The sequence below is a fragment of the Amblyraja radiata genome, chromosome 10, assembly GCF_010909765.2.
Source record: "Amblyraja radiata isolate CabotCenter1 chromosome 10, sAmbRad1.1.pri, whole genome shotgun sequence".
NCBI lineage: Eukaryota > Metazoa > Chordata > Chondrichthyes > Rajiformes > Rajidae > Amblyraja > Amblyraja radiata.
In genome coordinates this window covers 13,667,527-13,692,253 of record NC_045965.1, presented here as the reverse complement: position 1 = coordinate 13,692,253, position 24,727 = coordinate 13,667,527, and the positions used below count along the sequence as shown (strand labels likewise).

The 24,727-nt window shown below is 41.6% G+C and overlaps 1 protein-coding gene across 3 annotated transcripts in view; it reads right to left on the bottom strand.

Moving 5' to 3' along the window:
- glis1 (GLIS family zinc finger 1) overlaps positions 1-11,203 on the bottom strand; it is a 298,316-nt gene extending 287,113 nt beyond the window's left edge. For 2 of the 3 annotated variants that reach the window (XM_033028110.1, XM_033028111.1), the window contains exon 1: positions 10,113-10,177. In XM_033028110.1, the coding sequence (XP_032884001.1) occupies positions 10,113-10,152 (40 nt within the window). In that variant the 5' untranslated portion in view covers positions 10,153-10,177. Of the gene's footprint in view, positions 1-10,112; positions 10,178-11,091 lie in introns of those variants that run through there. The other variant, XM_033028112.1, reaches the window with a different exon arrangement.
- Positions 11,204-24,727: the final 13,524 nt, after the last annotated feature.

The window sequence follows — 24,727 nt, the reverse complement described above, 5'->3', positions numbered from 1 at the left end:
AAGTGTATCCATGATGTGGATTGCCTCAGCGCAGAGGGAGAGCAAGGAGGGAAGAGACTATGACTTTGGGACTTTAAACTGTGTTGAGTGTTTGTTATTTATTCTATGTTATGATTGCAGGCTAAACCATTTCGTTGCACTGAAAAGTGCAATGACAATAAATTGAATCCAATCCGATCCAATCTAAACTAAAGTAAGAAAATAGATACACTCTGAACTTCTTTTAATTGTAAAATATAAATGAATTGGGTACTTAGATCTTTAATTTTGCTTATTTTAAGCAGCTGCATTTGTGCATTTATAAATTGTAGGAGCGTCCTCTCTTCCTATACATCCATAAAAACTACACACTGATAACGGCAACAGAATATACTGTTGCAAACATCAAACTGTTCTGTTACTAATTGTTTTTAATAAACTAAGAAATTGTATCCATTCAACGCTAATTTAATATACTGAAACAATGCAATTCTATTTCAATAAACACATTTTTCACATAAGTCCTGAGGTTGCTCTTGTCACTGCTCCTTCACATCTATCATCTCTGCTTATGATCATCCACCTTATGAACTGTTTTGCTCAGCAGTTAATTTTGCAGTTCAAATGTCTCAGATACTGCGATCGTCTTTAAGCCCCGTCCCACTTTCACAATCTAATTGGCGACCTCTGCCGAGTTTGCCCTTGACTCATACTCGCAGCATGGTCGCCACAAGGTCGTAGGAAGTCTTCGTAACTCTTCCTCATGTTCGTGAGTGGTCTCCGCGTACTCGTGGCCTCAAGTAGGTCGTGGCGTTTTTTCCAGCCTGATAAAAAATGTCCACGAGTAAAAAAAAGGTTGGCATGGAAAGAATTTATACTTTTTCCTCATAGGTAGGTTGTAGGTAGGTTGTAGTAGGTCGTGATGTTAGTCGTAGGTAGTCGTAGATAGTCGTAGGTAGTCGTAGGTCGGTAACTGGCTCGAGAAAAAAAATGCAAACATGACATCATTTTATCATGTGATCATTTTCCACGTAGCTAGTTGTAGTTGGTCTTAGGTGTGGAAGACTGAGGTCAAGGGCGGTCGTAAGAGGTCGTAGACATAGTTGAAGGAGGTCGTAGACATAGTCATAGGAGGTCGTAGGAGGTATTTTACTTTGGCGAGTCAACACGACCTTGACATTTTTTTCAACTCGTCTCGGGTCTAAACTCGTGAATTAGGTCGTTCAAGTGGGACAGGCCCTTTAGATCTTTTAACAAAAGAGTTTCTCCACCTGCCATTCAGGAAGAATGCTTATTGGTGTTCCACATAAACAGTGCGATTGACTATTTTATTCTTAGTTTATGCACATGAACTGTAAGTGATTTTGGGAGATACATGCACTGCGACAAACAAACCTGCATTGTTTGAAGAAATCATGGGTCTCTTTAAGCATCCGCGTTCAACTCCAACCACTGCTGCAAATTAACGATTAATTGTTTGACAGGAGAGAATAGCAGCATCCTACTTTTCCAAAAACAACTTCCGAATTGTGCTGACAAAGGTGGACAAGTGGAGAGGAGATTGGAATGCCTGGACACCACCATCATTTCAAACTTTCTCTGCTATTTTTCCCAAGGCATCTCATATGCTGTCCTTATTTCCCTGTTGTATTTAAATTGCTATTGCCCAAGTTCCTGCTCCGGTTCAACTTTCCCTCCATCAACAAACTTTAGACTTTAATATCCATGCCTGAGTTACTTAGTCACTACCTCTCTCTTCATTTTTTTTCATTCCTTTCAATATTTTTATTTGACTCATGACGACACATGAGTTGCTTCACATCTGCAGCGACTCACATTTGATCCTGGTTTCCAATACTATCTATATGACATCACCGTAGTGGGCTGGATATCAAATAATGACAAGACAGAGTACAGATGTACGGAGTAGGGAGTACGGAAATGAGCTTGAGAAACTTGTGACCTGGTGCCAAGACACCAACCTCCCCCTTAATGTCAGCAAGACAAAAGAGATTGAGATTGACATCAGGAAGCAAAGCAGTACACACACCCCGGTCGGTATACATTGACGGTGCTGAAGTAGAGATGGTTGAAAGCCTCAAGTTCTGAGGAATAAATATCATCAGCAATCTGTCCTGGACTAGCCATATTGAAGAAATAGCCAAGAAAGCATACCATTGCCTCTACTTCCTTCGAAGGCTTGGGAGGTTCGGCATGTCCCCAACAGCCCTCAACACCATCTACAGATGTGCTATAGAAAGCATTTTATCGGGATGCTTCACAACCTGGTTTGGAAACAGCTCCATCCAAGACCGCAAGACATTGCAGAGTTGTGGAGAAGCCCAGACCATCATATAAACCAACCCCCTTTCTATTGACTCCATCTCCTCGTCCTCATCCTGACCCAACCTCGTTGTGGGCTCCGACTCATCCTCAAGGCTCTGACTCGACCACCTCGTTTCGACCACTCACTCCACGCCGGCTTCTCTGCCCGTATCCGATGATGTAGTAAATGGTGCCCCACAATGGTATGATGTGTACAGATTTAATGTACTTTAAAATAAACAATGATTTCTTTCAATCCCATGATCCATCCATTCGAAATGGTGGAATATTTATTAAATATAGAAGTGGGCACAAGAGTTTTGTTGGCATGCCACATGAAGTCCAGTGCAAAATACTTCAATGAAAAGACTTTGGTAATTCCATGCTATGTTATCTCACTAGAAGTGCTGAACAGGAGAGAAACAACTATTTATAAAAGCTTTTCTTTTCTTCACCAGCTTGAAAATGAATTGTTGGAAAAGAGCTGAGTTTAGAATACCCAAATGTTACCATTAATTTTCAAGTTTCCAATTCACACACGACAGGACATTCAATCGTCATTGATGGGACAGTGATGGAGAGAGTCAAAAGCTTCAAATTCCTGGACGTGCATATCTCTGAAGATCTGTCCTGGACCCAGCACATTGATGCATTCATAAATAAAGCCCATACTAAATGCCTCTACTTTCTTAGAAGATTGAGATTTGAAATGTCAACAAATACTCTCTTGAGCTTCTACAGATGTATAGTAGAGAGCATATTGATGTTGCACTATGGCCTGGTTCCGCAACTTGAACGCTCAAGAATGAAGAAGATTGCATAAAGTAGTGAACACTCCTGCCCAGTCCATCACGGGTACTGACCTCCCCACCATCGGAGGGATCTACAGGAGTCACTGCCTCAAAAAGGCAGCCAGCATCATCAAAGACCCACACAACCCCAGGCCACACTCTCATGGCACCCATTCAAATCAAGAATTTGGATATCTCTGCCTTAAAAATATCCACTGAATTGGCCTCCACAGCCCTCTGTGGCAATTTCCACAGACTAACTACCCTCTGACTGCTTTCAAGAGAGAGCTAGATAGGACTTAAACATAGCAGAGTCAGGGGATATGGGGAGAAGGCCGGAACTGATTGGGGATGATCAGCCATGATCACATGGAATGGCGGTGCTGGCTCGAAGGCCGAATGGCCTACTCCTGCACCTATTGTCTTTTTTTTAAATTAAAAATTTTTTTTTTATTAGAAGCTATTGTACAAAGATAAAACATTCGGCATCTAGAATTATACAATTATTGTACAGCTTCATTTTTAATCTTATAACCTAAATTATAAAATTGAAAAAAAGGAAAGAAAGGGAAAGCAAGAAAAGAAGAAAGGAAAAAGTGAAAAGATAGAGGAGAACAAGAAAACGTCCCCTAAACTACCAAAGCAGTGTAGCAGAGAGATAGAGGAATAAGAAAAAAATTGAGATATTCCTTGCCCCTCGCCCCCCCCCACCCGCGCCTCACCCAACATAGCATCGGATTTAAATTTAAATTTGTGTTTCACCATACTATTATTGTAAAAATTCAATAAAGGGTGTCCATGTCTTAAGAAATTGGTCTGGTTTTTCCACCAAGACAAGCTTAATGTTTTCCAAATGTAGTGTCTCGGACATATCTGTAATCGACATCTTCGCTGTCGGGACTGTTGTCTGTTTCCAAAATTTAAGTATTCATTTTTTCGCCGTTATTAGGCCATAGTTGAGGAAACGTCTTTGAAATATCGTTAGCTTAGAACAGGCCTCTGACATACCTAATGTGATCAGTAATGTGATCAGATATTGCTAAACCCAATTCGTCTTCCCATGCTCACCTAATTATTTCCAAAGATGGGATATGTGCAGTTAAAAAGGTATTGTAAATATAGGATATTAACTTACTTGTATCCGCATTTCTATTCATGCATTCGTCTAATATATCTGGGCCCATAGAGTGACAGTCTTGCGTGTGTTCACATAGTCCTATTGTCACAGCACCTATTGTCTATTGTCTATTGACTAAAGAAGTTCCTCCTCACCTCCTTTCTAAAAAAGCACCCTTTAATTCTGAGGCAGTGCCCTCTGATCCTAGACTCTCCCAATAGTGGAAACATCCTTTCCACATCCACCCTCTCTCTTACACAGAATATTTTTGTGCATATCTGTTGTGCTGCTGCAAGTAAGGATTTCATTCTTCCGTTTTGGGCCATATGACTATAAAACACTCTTGATTCTTGACTTTTGACTCTTGACTCTAAATTCAAAGAACTGTCAAACTCCAACCAGACAGTACCAGATGTTAGGTTCATACCTGAGTCACTGGAGCTGTGAGCCAGCAGTACTAACCGAGGAATCCACTTAAACGTGAACTTAGAGTGGTATGAAATAAATTTAGCTAACTACAATATTTAATTAAAATCACGAGAGTAGAATAGCGCAAATTAAGTTGAAGAATAGAGACAAATGTAAGACTAATGCAAAGAAACTCCCCACAGAAGAAACAGTGTGTGTAATGTGCAGCATCATTCTGCCTTTTTGTTTTTGTATTTTTTGTTATATATATCATTATCGTGTGTATTGTGTACTCTATGAGCTCCATGCAAACAATTAATTTTGTTGTACCTTGGTATACAAGACAGTAAAATTAACCAACTAACAAAGTATGGAATGAACCAGGCTTGAAATCAGGATTATTGGCACCACAATGGAGAAAGCTAAGTGAAGATGCAGTGGTTCATAATCATGGTGTGATTAGGAAAAAATACTGGTTCAGGAATCAATGATGGAGTGCAAAATTGATTTTATTTATTATAGAGTCCTTGGGATGTTTTATTCAATGTCAAGTTAAAGCAGAAATTACTGCGTCGTTTAGAATATATTTGAAGCAATGAAAGAACCACAAAGGGCATGACAATGAGATTAGATTCACACACCTCTGGCATAGATATGACTCAATTTATTTTTATGGTACTAAATCTATATTACAAATGATTTTATCTTACTTTTCCTTTGCCCCTTAATCTAATTGTTCTTTTTCTCTTTCAGTAGCTGATCTGACTTTAATTCCTGTTTCTTTCAGGATTATTAAGTCATTGATTAGTGAAACTGATTATTAATTTTTCATGCTCCAAGCTCTGATGCTCTCATCATTATCAATGTGCAGAGCAAAGATTTTATCTCATGAAGGGTGGGCAAAATGTCAAACCAACAGAAGGTTATTACAGAATGCCACAAGTTGCCACATATCGGCAAATCTGAACAAATTCACCATAAAATGTTGCAGGACAGAGACTTTTACCTTTCATTCTGGTTTGTACCCAGATAATAAAGGGCAGTGTAGTAACCAATTGCAGCTGCCAACTTTGTTATAATTGCTTCCTACAACAATAAATTGATTCCTCTTCCTCATAATCAGAGACATGTATTTTCCATTATGTTGGACTGCTGCCCTCTTCTTGCTGTGATGATTTATTTCTATGCCTAAAACTCTATATTCACACGGTTATAAAAGATTAAATCCATGCTGTGCAGGCCCTCTTAACAGTGACTGAAGACTGCCTAAAATAGTTTCTTATTTGATATTTAGCAGGCAAAATTGAATCAAAAAGGAAGATAAGAGTCTTAACAGATGTATTTACTGTGTACAGTTATGTGGTTGGTTGTCAATAATTAGCCACCTACTATATTATACATGTAAATCATCAACAATATACTGATTAAAAATATTATAGATTGGGGAGAAAATTTGAATATGTATTATGAAGATAGCTCATGAGAGTGCAATTCTCAAACGACAATTTTTAATTTAGTATAAGAGATAAATGGAATGAAAAGTAGAGGAGGTATGGTAAAGTGTTGGGTCATGGCTGTTGTCAGTTTTGTAGTACCTCAATCAAAAAGAAAAAAGCAATGGAGATGAGAGCTAAGCTAGGGAGAACTGAGGAGATAAATGTCAGAGGAGGGAACAAGTGAGAGCAAAGACCAAGACAGGAGAAGAGAGTGGGGGAAGAGAACAAGGCAGGGAGAGGGAGTTCAAGAGAGAGAAGTGGAAAGATGGGAAGAGACCACTGTAGTGGAATGGAGATGACAGAGGAAAGGAGCATAGAGAGTTGGTGAGAACAGCAAAATGCAACTAAAAGGAGACAGTTGAGCAGTGGAGTGCAGAGGAGAGAAGAAGGAGCAGAGGGGGAAGGAAAAGAAGAGGACAATGTAGGATAGAAGAATGGAAGAGAGCAGGAAGGTGAAAATAGAAGGAAGCTGAAAAGGTTGGAATAAAGATAAAATGAAAAGAATAAAGTGAGGAGGAAAAAGCAGAGGGGAATATGGAGTCAAATTAAAAAGATTGAAGTTAGAAAGATGTAGTGAAAGAATGCTGCTACTTACTGATTGCTAATATATTCTTTCTATTTTCTTTCCTGATACATATAAAAATCGCACAATTTTTCTCTGAAAAAAATATTCCACCTGAGAACCTCATGATGTAGGCTGAGGTAATATCACTGGGCACTCACAGAATTGGCCTTTGATCAAATTATAAACGGTACTTAATCTCATTGATATGATTAAATTGATGCTTGTTTGTACCTCATAAGATGTGCAGATTCAACAATAATCCACTAAACCCGCTGCACTCTCATTTAATAGCACATGCTTATAATACTGAAGCATTAAATTGCATTACTAAACATTAACTCTCACACTGTTGTCCAGGGTTTAAAAGAGAAATTAAACTAACCAGTTCCTGCCAGAGCTGGCCTTCAGCTATATGTGGATCCCAACAGAGCATAAACTTGATAAACATGTTTATCCTAGATAATTTCAGTTTATATTCTGTGGTTTTAAGCAATCTCCAACAAATTGACCATGGCCACTGTGGTGGAACATTTTTCTTTACATTTGGATATTATTGGAGATTGAATAGTTTTCCAGATAGTTATCAAAATGTTTTCATGCTGTCCCTTACCTTTAATGATGTGGTTCTTATGAAAAAAATACTGCTTAGAAAGATTAGGACATTGTACTTTATTTGCTAGCTGAAACTAATCTAAAATACCTTGTACTTTGAGATTTCAACAGACCGAATGAATCACATCTCCAGTCAGAGTCCTCTGAAGTACAGCACCAGTGTGGTTCTTGCTATGTGATCTTTCATTCCTATTTGGAGCAATATTTTATGAAACGATGTAAAACGATTTATTATTTGTTAAAATAGTTACTGCTGAATAATCTCTCAAAATCTAGGCATTCGGTGCCCATGGATTTGGGATGCAGTACATCCATTGTGCATATTCTATTCCTTTACTGCAAAAAATATATTTTAAAATATTATTTCTTCCAAAAAAACTTGACACATTCAACTATCTGTTTTTAAGTCTTTAATTGGTCGCACTACCACCCAAATAGAACCAACCATTGTCGGAGGTGCAATCCATGCCTCATTGCCTATCAATGACATCTTTATTTACGGGCCTAGGTATTCATCTGTTGTCAGCATGCAGGGGATCAGAAACAAGCCCAATCCTAATCTCCATCTACCAATTGCAAACGGACTTTCTAGAAAAGAGTTAGATGAACCGAAATCAAGGACAGAGACATTTGCAGATGTTTTCCCTTCTACATTATAGCACCTCAGCGTTTTTACTGCAAATCAACTGCCCCTTCAGCTGATCTCAGCTCACCCAATGGCACTTCAAAGATCAAGGCTGAAGTGTTCCCGGTCTCAATACAATTCTTAGCCACTGAATCACTAGTCATGAATTACTTCAACAATTTGCTTCTTAAAAATAAAGATTTTGTAGTAATACTGTAAGCATTAATGACTGGAAACCAAATCTATCGTACTTCATGTAAAGTTCAACGGAGCCAGCTCTCTCGACATCAGCTTTTCCAGTGGATCACTGCTGTATAAGAAGCGCAACCACAAAATAATAATTTTACTAAATCAAATGTACTATGCAAAATATGGTTTGTGCACAGAATATATAGAATAGTCCAATTTATTTTAAAAGATTACTTGTGGGTAGATGGACGGTTTGTTAGAACAATTCCAGCAACGGTTCAGTATAATTGTGTACCAACTGCAAAGAATAAAGTCAACTAGATCAAATGTTTTGCTCGTTGGTAAGGAAAAGATCAAACCAATTGTGATCCTTCTTGGGCAAATAGCTTGATGATTTTTTGTCAGGAATTTGAAGAATGGACATTTGATTGAGGTACTACAAAACTGTCAACAGCCATGACCCAACACTGTTGCAGAATTCAGGTCTCTCAGTTGAGGTAAGAGAAATATCAAAGGGGAAAAATAAATCAATTTAGTTTTCATCCTAAACCTCAAAATTAGGCAACACATGTCAAATGCCTCACCTCAATTACAAAACAAAATAGGCCAAGTTTCTCACAACCATCTAACTAAGCCACCTTTTATAGGAAAGAAACTAAATATATATAAAAACTGTGTTTTTATATGTGATAAAATTATCAACAATAATTAAATAAATCTTTCAAGCTTGCATATTGCACTCGATATGTAACATTTAATAATGCAGAAAATCTAAAGATCTAATCTAATAGAATTCTTCATGATATTCTCCCTATTAAGGGGTAGAAACAAAGAAACCTCAATGGCTCTTAAAATATATTTTGCTGGTGCAGCAATTTCAGGAACCTACTGTTTGTTCTCTGATGAAGTCAAGTATTTTATTTCTTGGTCGAATCTTTGTGTCAATAATGAAACCTGAATTCAAGGCACAAATAGGATGAGTCCTCAATGGTGGGTAATAAATGGCACACTTCCAAAACTGATCTTTGGTTTAAAAACAAGTATTTTCACTATACGAAGTGTGCTTTTAGTAAGCTGCCATCAATCTGATTCAATCTGTACAGGTAAAACATATTGTGATGTCTTTGGAGAGCTAAATGCAGCTTTGGACGGTCAGAGTGTATCAAGTATCAAACCAGCCCCCAATTTTTCAAACGTTGCAATCATCCCGAATTATTTCCTTCATCCATTTTCAGAGAACACACATGCTCCAGGTGATGACTAATGAAGATAACCCCCGCAGTAAAACTATTACACGACTCTGTCAAAGAAAGGTGCATTACCATGTGTTATTTTCTGAATATTTTTAAATTTTCATTTTTCTTCTCATGTTCAGCAGCCGCTAACTCTGCGATATACTGCTTCAGAACACAAACAATTCTTTAACATCTTAAACAAACTAACTTTAAAAGGACCATAGTTTCAAAGAAGTTCTATTTGACTTGGATTCATCACTCTGGGATATTTCTGCTCTTCCCGTGGTTATAATTTAAACACTACTTACACCACACGGATATATTCATCTCACTTTATAATATGCCCACAAGTTATTTTGCTCATCCCCATATCTGACATGATTAAGAATTCAAAATATTTTAAACCAAGAATTTACAAACCCGCGGAGGTAGAGATAGTTGTGCTGAAAGAATTTTAGGCACCAATTATTGAAAGGTTTGCACCTGAACACATCACATGTATAAGGTGGAAAATAAAGCAGTTTACACACTGAAAAGAGCTTTGCAAATACACTTTTTACAGCTTTGCCGCAATACGAAAACATAAACTGACACAGCATATTATGCAATTATTAGTGAATTGATCAAAGTTGGAGTAAAACAGCAACGAGTTCACACAAACATGCTCTGTACAAAAATATATATATTATCCTCCTCCAACATATTATCTTGGTCTGGTGAATTTTCTTTGCCAGTTGAAAGACCAGGTTATATAAATGGGTAAGAAGTACCTGAATGAGAACATCGCATGAAACAAGATGTTGAGTGCATTGCAGGATCCCAGAGTGTTGCGAGTTTTTTGCTGGCCCCTGCCCCCCAAGCAGTGAAGTGCAGCGAGAGGGAGGGAGGGAGGGAGGGCGGGCGGGCGGGGCTGCAGCCGCGCCGCTGATTGACGCTCGCCCCAGTCACACAGGGCTCGCCACCAATGGAAGGCGGGCGAGAGCTCGCGAGCTGGGGATCGCCCGCTCTCAGCCTCGAGCAGATGTCCCTCGCGCTCCTGGGGAAAGTCAAGGAGCAAACAGGACGGCAGGATCGCTCCCAAACCCCATCAGTGAAAGACTGGCGATGGACACAAAAAGCTGGAGTAACTCAGCGGGTCAGACAGCATCTCTGGAGAGAAGGGATAGGAGTCGTTTCGGGACGAGACCCTTCTCCAGAGATGCTGTCTGACCCGCTGAGTTACTCCAGCTTGTTGTGTCAATCTATCTTCGGTTTAAACCGGCATCTGCAGTTCCTTCCTACACAGTGAAAGACTGGGGTTCGCGTTGGAGTAATCCCGACAGCACGAGTAAATACTGCCTGCACAGGGTGCAAGGACCGTGAGAGGTTGCAGTTAGACCTGGGTGTGAACGGGGTTTAATTCGACCCATCTCTCTGTACTGAGTTTCACTGATGCTTTTAGGACGAACGCTATCCCTCTGACATTAATTTTCTGACATTTACAAGAACCAAGAGAAATGCAACTTCGTTAATGGGAAACATTTATTCTAAACGTTACCTGCGCAACCAATCCCCGTGGTTAGTAAGCACAATGAGAATTTGCACATTACGAATATCGTTGTAATACCGGGCAACAAGAATTAATCGCATTTACAAACTTATGTGGTTCTATCTTGCAATTTAATATCTATCATAACGATGTTCATTAAAAACTGTATTTTAAAGCAGTTCAAGGTAATTTGTCAAGTAGGAGATGCAAAGATAGCTTACCGAGAAAACACAAGACAGTTGAGGTTCAGGGTTAAAACGTTCTCTTGCCACTGTTCGACATGTAACTATCCCCACAGCTACCCTGCACTGAAATCTTTCCTCACAGTACTGCTGCGATCAGACCTTGTCTCACAGCAGTTCTAAATTAAAGCTTTTCCTCACAGCATTTCTTTGCAATAATTCTCCACAATAGTTCTGCATAAATCTCTTTCCTCTAACTACTAGGAATGATAATTCCTTAAAGCAAATCTGTACAAAATCTCTCCTTACAACAGTTCAAGATAAAACTTTACTGCATAATAATTTATCGTTCTATATGAACTCGTTCCTCGTATTATGTACTGTACGTGCTCGCAATAATTCTATATAAAACACTAATCTCAATAACTACTTGACAAGGCTTTGGTAATAACTTGGTTTTGCAACCTACAATTCTGAGGAAAGGTTAAGTCACAAAAAAATAACCGCATTGTCATTTCTAATCAAATGCTGTTTGAATAGCTGGGCTATTTCTATTTTATTTCAGCTTTTCAGAACCTGCAGTTTTTTCGCTTTTGTTCATAATTCACCAAAATTGTTTTAGTAAAAACGCAAAAAGATAGGTGAGTGGAGGAAGACAACTAGTTTGGCATAGGTATCTCACAGGCTTGAAATCTGTTTTATACTAAACTAATCAACAGCCTTGTAGACAGTGAGAGCACTCTTTTGGGGAAAGGGATTGTGCAAGAGGGTGGATAACAACGGGCGATAGGATCGAAATGTTCTCAATCTCGGTATTGTAATATGATGGTATATCTTATAACGTAAACCGTTATAAGCTCATAAATAAAGATTGGCTGCTTGTGGGCTAGTACAACTAGACTCCATGTGTCCATAGTAAGCTTTGTCAGGGGATAGACAGGATTCAGGGAAAATATTAAGGTGCATTTAGGAATGCGTAGAGAGGGGGAAAGGAAACTGCAAATGTTGAATATTGCATTATGGATATTTGTTGGATTAATAAATGTTAACCTCTTGTTTGTTGATAAGTGTGTTGTCTGATTTTTGTCATGTGTGCCATTTAATAGTTTTAGCCAGAGGACAGAAAATCTTGTGAAATATGTCCCTGATCTCCTGAGAAAATTGGGTGAATTTCTGCACTGTATACCTCCTTAATTTGTAAAATTCAAGCATCATCCATCCATTTTCAAACCTCTATCTATACTGGCATCAAATGTGTTAACTTTCTTGCACACTCCTTGTTGAGTGTGTGAGCATCCAAAATTATGGATTTTGCTGATATTTCTAATTTGACTCCATAATTAAGCAGTTAATGTGCCCAGATTGGCAGATCTTTCATTTATGTGATTAATTGAACTAAACAACAATGCCAATAATCAGATCATTGAAATTAAGTAATTTCAAATGGAAATCAAAGTCAGGAAATTCTTGACTTTCTGGTGTTAGAAATGCTGTACTGTATTTATATTTTTAATCTATGATATATACACACCTCAGCATGCATATTATTTTTTATTGAACTTTCTAGTATAATATTGAAGATCACATAATTTATCTCGGTTTACTGTCTGCATCTTCAGAATTTCAGGTTGTGTTTTCCTCTTCCAGGAAGTTTTTCTGATTTTGCTGACCAGTCAAACAAGCCCCCTAGTGGAGCATTTAAGACATCTAATTTCCTCACCACGATTTTTAATGTATTGATTAACACATTCAAAATATCATGCTTAATTATATTGATATACTGTGGTTACAAACAATATATGGAAATAGGTCAAAGATTGTTGTTCCAGCAATGCAATTAATACTTTGCCTAAATAAGAAAATTCATATCATTCATGTTTCCATCTTTCAGGCCTTTTAGAAATCTAATTTGACCATTTAAAAATACTTTTTATGCTTAAACCATTCACCCCTCAGTCAATTTAGTTCCATGCAATCCAGTTCAATTACTTCTCGATTTCTAAGCATTTAATGGGGATCCGAACTACAGTATCTCTCCATGAGCAGTAAATAGAGCCATCCATTTTCCAAAATGGGCAGCAGTGTGGCTACTAATCAATAAGATGAACACAGAGTGACAACAAGAGTTTAGCTGGTGCATTTGTTGACATCATATCTTTGCATTATTGCAGATACTACGGCTTTTTCTTTATGTGGTCAAAACCTGTCTTACTTAATGACAGTGTGCTTTAGGACACATTCAGAAAGTTGACACATACTTGGCAACACAAGTAGGTTTATCTTCATGGTGGCAACAGTGCCATTGAGGCCACACAATACAGCAATCAAAGATTATTTGAGACTCATCTCACGGATTCTACTGGCTACTTGCGTAGATTGAGCATCATCCCAAGACCATCTGAGTGATCCAAGGATTTCTATGACAGTCTTACAGTTGCTGAAGATCAATGTCACTGGACCCAGCTGCAGCTCAAGACCCGCCTCATGGGATATGGCAACTGCTTGATTTCTAGTTCATTGGAACCAACATCTAGAATCATAGAAACATAGAAAATAGGTGCAGGAGTAAGCCATTCGGTCCTTCGAGCCATTCAATATGATCACGGCTGATCATCCAGAATCAGTACCCTGTTCCTGCGCTCTCCCCATATGCCTTGATTCCGTTGGCCTAAGAGCTATATCCAACTCTCTCTTGTACTATCTACTTATCTCTGCATCCAGAAACTTTTCACGTGTGATCAAATGCCTATGATTTATAAGAAGAGCAGGCAACACACCCTGTAAACTGACGCTTTCATTCAGTCAGATTATGTCTGATCTGATCATTATCCTCATTTACAGTTTAATGTATTGATGGGAGGTTAAGAATAAGGGGGCCAGGGAGAGTGTGAATGTTCCTTATTTACCAAATAGTAGATTTTTCACAGATGCGAAATCTGCATTATTATATGCTACAATTAATATTGCATGTGTATTTAGGCAATGAGAATACAGTCGCTACCAGGAGATAGAGAAGAGGTTAAATCAGAAAGAAGAATCACATGTATTGGAAGATAATATATAGGAATATGAGAATTTCTTAAATTTTGATTGAACATCAAAGCAGATGTTTTAGAATGCAGAAGATGTCCTACAGAGACATCCAGTGAATGGTCTCTGTGCCTGCTGCTGGGCATTCTGGATGTTTTCATGTCAGATTTCCAGATTGGTCAGTACCTGTGAAGAATTCCCTTTATATATTAAATATAGGAAGATCAAGAGGTCAATGTTGTGTAATATACAGGAAAAACAACAGGTCCTGTAAGCCTGGAACACAGAACGAGCAAGACATTATATAAATTTGATATACAGGAAAACAATCATTGTCAACGCACAGGTATAATGTACAAAGAAAATTCACGATTGAAAGGAAAACCAGATGTTTTTGACGTATGATTTTCAGGAAGAGCAAGAGTTTCCCATATGTATAATGTACAACAAAAATGTGTTCAGTATCTGTGATGTACAACCACAACAAATGTGTTCATGATTTATAGTGAGAATAGAAATATGTATGATTTCGATAAAATTGAGAACTTTTATCTCTGTTTCGAGTATTTATACACATTTAGAAAATCCTGTGTGGATTTAGTGGCCATCCATTTGAATCCTTACAAAATATTCAAACACGTTAAAAACTTTTCTGTACTAAGCTTATTTGAATACAGTTATGTTTTCCAGTCCCAGCCTTCAAAGACTCACACTATCTCCAAATGATGGAAGTAAGGTGAAGCAGGTCTGCCAGTTGGAATTGCACCACGAGTAAGAAGTGACTCACACTAACAAAGCTGCATGGCTATCTGAGAGGACCAAAATATGACTATTTCAAAGATTCAGATATATAGATGTTAAGGGAATTAAGAAATTTGGTGTTGGAACAGGACAGTAGCACTGAGGTAAAAAATACCCATAAACTTATTGAATGGACGAGCAGACCTGTGGGGTCAATTAGGTTCTCAAGTTAGCAAGAGATTCAAGGAAAATAAGAATTTGATTTAAAGGTTGTACACACAAAATTGTTTCTCTTAAAATAACTTTTAAAGAGTTAAAACGTCTTGATCTTGATCAACTGGTTAAGTGTGCCAAGGTATAGCCAATAGCTATTCAGATAACTGGAAGGTGTTGCATTTTGGAAAGTCGAACCAGGGCAGGATTGTCACAATGAATGACAGAGTCCTGGAGAATGTTGTAGAGCTGAGCGATCTATGAGTACAAGTCCAAAGTTCCCTGAAAGTGGCAGCAGGTAGATAAGGTGGTAAGGAAAGCCTTTGGCACGCTGGGCTTCATCAGTCAAGAAATTCAGTATATAAGCTGGGATGTTATGTTACCATTATATAAGACATTGGTGAGGTCGCAATTGGAGTATTGTATTCAGTTTTGGTCACCCTGCTATAGGAAAGATGCCATTAAACTGGAAAGAGTCCAGAGAAGATTTACAAGGATGGTGCATGGAGGAGGGTTTGAGCTATTGTGAGGGATTGGTTAGACTTGTAATTTATTCCTTGGCGTACAGGTGACTGAGAGGTTGATCTTAGGAGTATAAAATCTTGAGGGGAATAATTAGGATGACTCTTTTCCCAGGATGGGGGAACAAGAACTAGAGGGCATTGGCTTAAGATAACTAGAGAATGATTTAGTGGAAATCTGAGGAGCAACCTTTTCACACAGAGGGCGATGGGAAATGGAACGAGCTGCCAGTGAACAAATTTGAGGTAGATGTAATAACAACATTTAAAAGACGCAAAATGCTCGAGTAACTCAGCAGGTCAGGCAGCATCTATGTAAAACATGGACAGGTGATATTTCGAGTCTGGACCCTTCTTCGGACTTCTTCACTTTCTTTGTAAACTAGCATCTGCTATTCCTTGTTTCAATATTTAAAAAGACATATGGACCAATACATGGATAGGAAAGATTTATAGAGGTATGTGACGAGCTTAGAAGTGACATCTGGTCGGCATGTACGAGTTGAACCAAATGGCCTTCTTCCATGCTGTATGACTTTATGATACCTTGATATGTCTGGAATTAGACAGAAATATGTATGTTATTTTATATAGTGCTTGTATGTGTTTTCATAAATTAGTTAACAAATTTCAAGTGAAATTTCTGTTCGGGCACTTTACTTCCTTCAAGGACTAGAGCACGGTCTTCTGGAAGTATAAAATAAATCAAACAGGATTGTCCTAAGCTGGTAACTAGAACATAGAGCAGGGAACAAGACAGCATTGGAGCAGACCCATCAGCCCACATTGTCTGTGGCGAACATGATGCCAAGACCAACTCATATACAGTGCCCTCCATAATGTTTGGGACAAAGACCCATCATTTATTTATTTGCCTCTGTATTCACAATTTGAGATGTGTAATAGAAAGAATCACATTGCAGATTTTAATAAAGGCCATTTTTATACATTTTGGTTTCACCATGTAGAAATTACTGTTGTGTTTATACATAGTCCCCCCCCATTTCAAGGCACCATAATGTTTGGGACACAGCAATGTCATGTAAATGAAAGTAGTCATGTTTAGTATTTTGCTGCATATCCTTTGCATGCAATGACCCCTTGAAGTCTGCAATTCATGGACATCACCAGTTGCTGGCTGTATTCTCTGGTGATGCTCTGCCAGGCCTATATTGCAGCCATCTTTAGCTTACGCTTGTTTTGGGGGCTAGTCCCCTTCAGTTTTCTCTTCAGCGTATAAAAGGCATGCTCAATTGGGTTCAGATCGGGTGATTGACTTGGTAAACTCAAGAATTTACCATTTTTTAGCTTTGAAAAACTCCTTTATTGCTTTCACGGTATGTTTGGGATCGTTGTCTTGCTGTAGAATGAACCGCCGGCCAATAGGTTTTGAGGCATTTGTTTGAACTTGAGCAGATAGGATGCGTCTATACACTTCAGAATTCATTATGCTACTCCCATCAGCAGTTGTATCATCAATGAAGATAAGTGAGCCAGTACCTTCAGCAGCCAGGCAATAACACCCCCACCACTGTGTTTCGCAGATAAGGTGTTATGCTTTGAATTATGGGCAGTTCCTTCTCTCCTCCATACTTTGCTCTTACCATCACTCTGATATAAGTTAATCTTCGTCTCATCTGTCCACAAGACCTTTTTTCCAGAACTGTGGTTGCTCTTTTAAGTACTTCTTGGCAAACTAACTTGGCCATCCTATTTTTGAAGCTAACCAGTGGTTTGCATCTTGCAGTGTAGCCTCTGTATTTCTGTTCATGAAGTCTTCTGCGGACAGTGAACATTGACAAATCCAAACGTGACTCCTGAAGAGTGTTTCTGATCTGTCGGACAGGTGTTTGGGGGGTTTTCTTTATCATAGAGAGAATTCTTCTGTCATCAGCTGTGGAGGTCTTCCTTGGCCTTGATTAGTAAGCTCACAAGTGCTCTCTTTCTTCTTTATGATGTTCCAATCAGTTGATTTTGGTAAGCCAAAGGTTTGACTGATGTCTCTAACAGTTTTATTCTTGTTTCTCAGTCTCATAATGGCTTCTTTGACTTTCATTGGCTAAACTTTGATCCTCATGTTGATAAACAGCAGTAAACGTTTCCGAAGGTGATGGAAAGACCCTTCTTCAGACTTCTTCAGACTGATCTCGACCTGAAACGTCGCCCATTCCTTCTCTCCAGAGATGCTGCCTGTCCCGCTGAGTTACTCTTGCATTTTGTGTCTACCTTCCATTTACACCAGCTTCTGCAGTTCTTTCCTACACACCTTAAAGCAATGCCATCTAGTCATTGACATATTCACCATGGGGAAATGTTTCTGCCTGTCTACCCTATCTCTGCCTCTCATAATTTTCTATACTTCTATCTGGTCTTCCCTCAACATCTAATATTCCAGAAAAACAATCCAAGTCTGTTCTGCCACTCCCTGTTGTTAATACCCTCTACACCAGGCTATTCTGCTAAACCTCCCCTGCACCCTTTGCAAAGCCTCCACATCCTTCCGGTATTGGGAGGACTAGAATTACACGCAATACTCAGGATTCAAGATTCAATTTAATTGTCACATACCAATTAAGGTACAGTGAAATTTGAGTTACCATACAATCATACTAAGTGAAAAAATATACACACAGCCACATAAAATAAAATTTAACATAAACATCCACCACAGCGGAATCCACATTCCTCACCGGAAGGCAATAAATTTCAATCATCTTCCTCTTATGTTCACCAGTGGTCGGGGCCTTGAACCCTCCTCACTTGCCGTTGCCGACAGTCCGCTGTTAAGCCCTCTCGTCGGGATGATCGAAACTCCGGTGTTGGGACGGATCGGAATACTCCGTTGGCATGGAGCTCCTGAGTCGGCCTCTTCTTACCGGAGACCGTGGGCTTCATGGTGTTAAAGTCCACAGGAGCTCCTTCACTGGTGATCCTCGGCAAAAGATCCCAGCTCCTGCGGCTTGAATCTCCGGGCCGGTCTCCAGGAAAGGCCGCACCAATCCACGTTGTTAGGCTGCAGGGGAGCACCGGAGAAGCGACATGGAGAAAAATTGCATCTCCGTCGAGATAAGTGACTGGAAAAAGTTTCCCCCGATCCCCCCCACCCACCCCCCACATAAGACATACCAAGAGACATTAAAACAAACATTCAAGACATACTTAAAATAATAAAAACAGAGAAGGGACGAGACAGGCTGTTGGCGAGGCGGCCATTATGGGCGCCATCCAAATGCAGCCTCACCAAAGTCCCACAAAGCTGCAACATGACTTCCTGACTCTTATACTAAAAGTACCGACCAATTAAGGCAAGCATTATATATCTTCATTGCCACTACATCTACATATGTTGCCACTTTCAGGGAATTATGGACTTGAACCCAAGATCCCTCTGTACATCAATGCTTTTAACAGTTTGCCATTAATTGTGTATTTTTACATTACATTCAACCTGCCAAAGCTCAAGTCCTTACAATTAAACTTCATCTGACATTTTTCTGCCCATTTCTGTAGCTGATTTACATCCGACTGTATTCTTTGGCAGCCTTCCTCACAGTCTTCAACCCCAGTGAACTTGCTATCATCTGCAAACTTACTGACCAATCCATATGCTGAAAATTGCCCATGAGGGTATAAAGAATTGGAACCCATGCTTTGAACCCTCTGGTAATATCTGGAATTAAATCTGGAGTAATAGCTGATTTCATAGGTTGAGGGCGCCCCATCATAAAGGAAACTGGGTCGGTCGGTCGGTCAGTCAGTCAATCTATCTTACTAAAACTCTCATCTTGTTTGTTTGTGAGTTTGCCTGTTTGTCTGTCTGTGTGAGTGAGTGAGTGAGTGCGTGAGTGAGTGAGTGAGTGAGTGAGTGAGTGAGTGAGTGAGTGAGTGAGTGAGTGAGTGAGTGAGTGAGTGAGTGAGTGAGTGAGTGAAATTATGCCAAAAGGGTACACAATAGCGCTACAATGTTTGGACCATCTTATTCACCATTATCCTGTGGTGTGTTTTATCAAAGTTTCGTTCAGATTGATGGTATATTTTACAAGTTATTCACATTTAAATCTTTTTTTAATTTCTCACTGGAAAAAATCCAAATCCAATTGCTGTCCCTGCCCACTACAATGTTGCAAATCCCAGGACACTGAGTCGTGGCAGCAAGTGCAATTGGATTTTTTTCCCTGGCAGCAAGTGCATAGAGACATAGAAAATAGGTGCAGGAGGAAGCCACCCGACCCTTCGAGCCAGCACCGCCATTCATTGTGATCATGGCTGATCGTCCCGTGCCTGCCTTCTCCCCATATCCCTTGATTCCACCAGCCCCTAGAGCTCTATCTAACTCTCTCTTAAATCCATCCAGTGATTTGGCCTCCATGTGGCAGGGAATTCCACAAATTCACAGCTCTCTGGGTGAAAATATTTTTTCTCACCTCAGTCCTAAATGTCCTCCCCTTTATTCTAAGCCCCTGGTTCTGGACTCGCCAACATTGGGAAAAGATTTCCTGCATCTAGCCTGTCCAGTCCTTTTATAATTTTACATGTTTCTATAAGATCCCCCCTCAGCCTTCTAAACTCCAGTCTTGTCTTGGATTTTTTTTTTAGGTTTAAAAAGAGGGAGGGTGAATGAGGGGAAATGAGCCGCCTTTGCGCAGTTGGGGACTAAGGGGGGGGGGGGGGGGGGGGAATATTGTGTTGGGGCAACAGGTTGCGTTGGGGGAATGGGTGAGTGGTGGAATATTGCGTTGGGGAATGGGTTGCGTTGAGGGATCCAGGCCTTCTGTGGGGGGCTTTGGTGAGTAGTGGTATATTGCGTTGGGGGAATGGGTTGTGTTGGGGGACCAGGCCTCCTGTGTGACAGGGACCCAACGGGTCCCACTTGGTCTAGTATATTACTAAATCTTGTTTCTATGTCTGTCTGTATGTGATGTCCTGAAATTATACCAAAACGGGACACAATAGTGCTACAATTTTTGGACAACCTTACTCACCATTGTCCTGTGGTGTGTTGTACTGTTTTGTTCAGATTGATGGTATATTTTACAATATATTCACATTTTAAACTTTTAAAATTTAACTTTTCACTGTAAAAAAAAAACAATTTCACTTGCTGCCCCAACCATTACAATATTACAAATAACAGAACACGGGGAGTCCTGTCATTTGTAACATTGTAACGGGCAGGGGCAGCAAGTGGAATTGGATTTTTTTTTTGTGAAAATTCAATTTTTTTAAGTTTAAAAAGAGGGAGGGTGAAGAGTAGGGGGAGAGAGTGCTGAAGTAAAGGGGAAATGAGCCGCACCTGCGCAGTTGGGGACTATGGGTGAGTGGTGGAATATTGCGTTGGTGGAACGGGTTGCGTTGGGGGAACGGGTGAGTGGTGGAATATTGCGTTGGTGAACAGGACCCAATGGGTCCCACCTTAGTATCTATCTATCTATCTATCTTTAAAACTGTGTGGCTGCCGCCTGCCGTCCGGCATCCGTCCGGCTGCCTTTCTGCCTTTTGATTCATTCCATCGTGTGATGTCACAATGCCCAATGTTCGCAGATGTCCAATCGGAATGGATCAATTTACATATGTCTTTGCACCAGCCCCAGCCCCTGGTGAACGTTCCATCGTGTGATGTCACAATGCCCAATGCCCAAAGACATTCTTGCCATAGAGGGAGTACAGAGAACGTGTCAGGACTTTCATATGAAGAAAGACTGGATAGACTCAGTTTGTACTCGCTAGAATTTAGAAGATTGAGGGGGGATCTTATAGAATCTTATGTTTCTATGTTTCCCTCTCCTCACCCCTCTCCCTCTCTCCCCCATCCCCCTCTCCCCCACCCCCTTCACTCTCTACCCCACCCCCTTCACTCTCCCCCACCCCCCCGGCCCCTTCCCCCTACCCCTCTGTCCCTCTTCCACCACTCCCCCTACCCCTCCCTTCCCACTCTTCCACTTCTCTCCCCCCTTCCCCCTCCACTCTCCCTCCCCACTCTTTCCCCTTCCTCTCTCCCCCCACCCCTCTCCCCCTCCCTCCCTCCTCCCCTCCCTCCCCAACCCCCCTCCCCCACATCTCTCTCCCCATCCCCCTCTCTCACCCCCTACCCCGCTCTCCTTTCCCTCCCAAATCTGTCCCGTTTCCTCCTCCTCCTCTCCCCTCCCTCCCCTCTTCTCACCCCCCCTCCCCCCACCCTGTGTGTTTGGGGGGTGGTTAATGTGAGTGTGATGCCGCAGCCCCCCCCCGCAAACGCCATTGGGGAAACAGACCCAACGGGTCTGCACTTGGTCTAGTATATTACTAAAACTCTCATCTTACTTGTTTCTATGTCTGTCTGTCTGTTATGTCCTGAAATTACGCCAAAATGGTACAGAGTAGCGCTACAATTTTTGCATCACCTTATTCACAATTGTCCTGTGGTGTGTTGTATCTGGTTTCATTCAGATTGATGTCATATTTTACAAGTTATTCACATTTTAAACCTTAGAAAATCCAGTTTGACCATAACCACTTAAACTTGCACTGACAGTTAGCAGCTTAGGGCATCACAATGGGATCCCGAATCTCATTGACATAAATACTTGCCCTGCCCGTTACAATGTTAACAAATGGTAGGATTCCCAGTGCAATGAGAGATTTGTTACATTGTTGTAAGGTGAGCGAATGGGAGAGGGGAAGAGGAGAGGGTAATATTATTTAAACATTATGTTTAGTGGGGGAGTGGGAAAGGGGGAAGGTGAGGAGTGATGGAGCAGGGAGATAGAGGGAGAGGAGGGGGTAGGGGTTATGGAGGGAGGGAGTGACTGAGGGTAGGGGAAAGGAGAGGGAGGGAGAGGTGAGGGAGGAAGGGGGGGAGGGGAAAGAAGATGAAGGGTGAAGAGGATGGGGAGGGAGTGCAGGGGATGAGAGGAAATGAGCCGCACCTGCGCAGTGGGGGGGGCGGGGGGGCTATGGGTGAGTGGTGGAATATTGTGTTGGGGGAATGGGTTGCGTTTGGGGGAAGCGGTGAGTAGTGCAATATTGCGTTGGGGGAACGGGACCCAACGGGTCCCACTTGGTTTAGTATATCTATTATTATATAAAACTCTCGCCCCAGATTCCGAAACGGAACTCCGTCCGGCCGTCCGTCCGGCAGCCTGGCCCACTCCCTTTGCTGGCGCGCTCCCTTTGATTCTCCGCAACTCCAAAACCGGACGCAGGACCGCCCGCGTCTTTTCAACTTCGGCAGAGATTTCGCTTTTCTTTCTAAGTATGCGCTTCTCATTCCATTCCGTCGTGTTTAAGCGCACGTTTTAAATCAAAACCTTACCCACTCCCCCCCCCCCCCCCCCCCCCAAAAATCTCACAACTAAACTGGCTTCTCACCCACACAAGCCTCACCAGCACCAGCCCCTGCTGAACATTCCATCGTGTGATGTCACAATGCCCAATGCTCACAGATGACCAATCGGAATGGATCCATTTACATATGCCATCACCAGCCCCAGCCATTGGAGAACATTCCATCGTGTGATGTCACAATGCCCGATGCTCACAGATGCCCAATCGGAATGGACCCATTTACATATGCCTATGCAGGAGCCCCAGCCAATGGTGAACGTTCCATCGTGTGATGTCACAATGCCCAGTGCTCATAGACATCGTTGCCATAGTGACAGTACAGAGAGTCAGATGTGGGCCGAGGAGCCTTCAAGACAACATGAGATGTTCCCATATTGTGTGAAAATATTTACGTCATTCACCCCTGAACCTCGATAAGAACACCACCTGCACATCTTAATTAAATTAGAGAAAAACGGAAAAGAGGTCGGGCATTTACACTTTTAAGGCTCTGTGTGTGGGGATGCTTCGTGTGTGTGATGCCGCCCCGCCACACCCCCCCCCCCCCCCGCGTTGCCGAGACGGACCCGACTTCGACGACTTCAAGATACGCTATTTTAAGACGGCCGGAACCCGACTTCGACGACCACGTCTCCCCTGGGGGCTACAGGTAGGGAATGGTCTTTATACACTTTTCCAACTCTGTGTGTGGGGGTGGTTAGTGTGTGTGAAGCCGCCCCCACCCCCCCCCAGTGGGGGCTACGGGTAGGGAACGGCTGCGTTGGGGGATCAGACCCAACGGGTTTGCCATTGGTCGTCGTGTTTAAGTGCACGTTTTTAATCAAATCCTAACCCCCCCCCCCCAATATTTCAAAAATAAACTGGCTTCTCACCCATAGAAGCAGCACCAGCCCCAGCCCCTGGTGAACGTTCCATCGTGTGATGTCACAATGCCCAATGCTCAAATACATTCTTGCCATAGAGGGAGTACAGAGAAGGTTCACCAGGCTGATTCCTGGGATGTCAGGACTTTCATATGACGAAAGACTGGATAGACTCGGCTTGTACATGCTAGAATTTAGAAGATTGAGGGGGTATCTTATAGAAACTTACAAAATTCTTAAGGGGTTGGACAGGCTAGATGCAGGAAGATTGTTCCAGATGTTGGGGAAGTCCAGAACAAGGGGTCACAGTTTAAGGATAAGGGGTAAATCTTTTAGGACCGAGATGAGAAAAACATTTTTCACACAGAGAGTGGTGAATCTCTGGAATTCACTGGCACAGAAGGTAGTTGAGGCCTGTTCATTGGCTGTATTTAAGAGGGAGTTAGATGTGGTCCTTGTGGCTAAAGGGATCAGGGGGTATGGAGAGAAGGCAGGTACAGGATACTGAGTTGGATGATCAGCCACGATCATATTGAATGGTGGTGCAGGCTCGAAGGGCCGAATGGCCTACTCCTGCACTTAATTTCAATGGTTCTATGTTTCCCTCTCCGCACCCCTCTCCCACCCATCCCTCTCTCCCCCACCCCCCTTCCCTCTCTACGCCACCCCCTTCCTCCTACCCCTCTGTCCCTCTTCCATCACTCCCCCTACCCCTCTCCACCTCCCTCCCCACTCTTTCCCCTCTCTCCCCCACCCCTCTCCCCCTCCCTCCCTCCTTCCCTACCTCCCCATCCTCCCCCTCCACCACATCTCTCTCCCCATCCCCCTCTCTCACCCCCTACCCCGCTCTCCTTTCCCTCCCAAATCTGTCCCATTTCCTCCACCTCCTCTCCCCTCCCTCCCCTCTTCACATCCCCCCTCCCTCCCCCCACCTGTGTGTTTGGGGGTTGGTTAATATGAGTTTGATGCCGCAGCCCCCCCTCC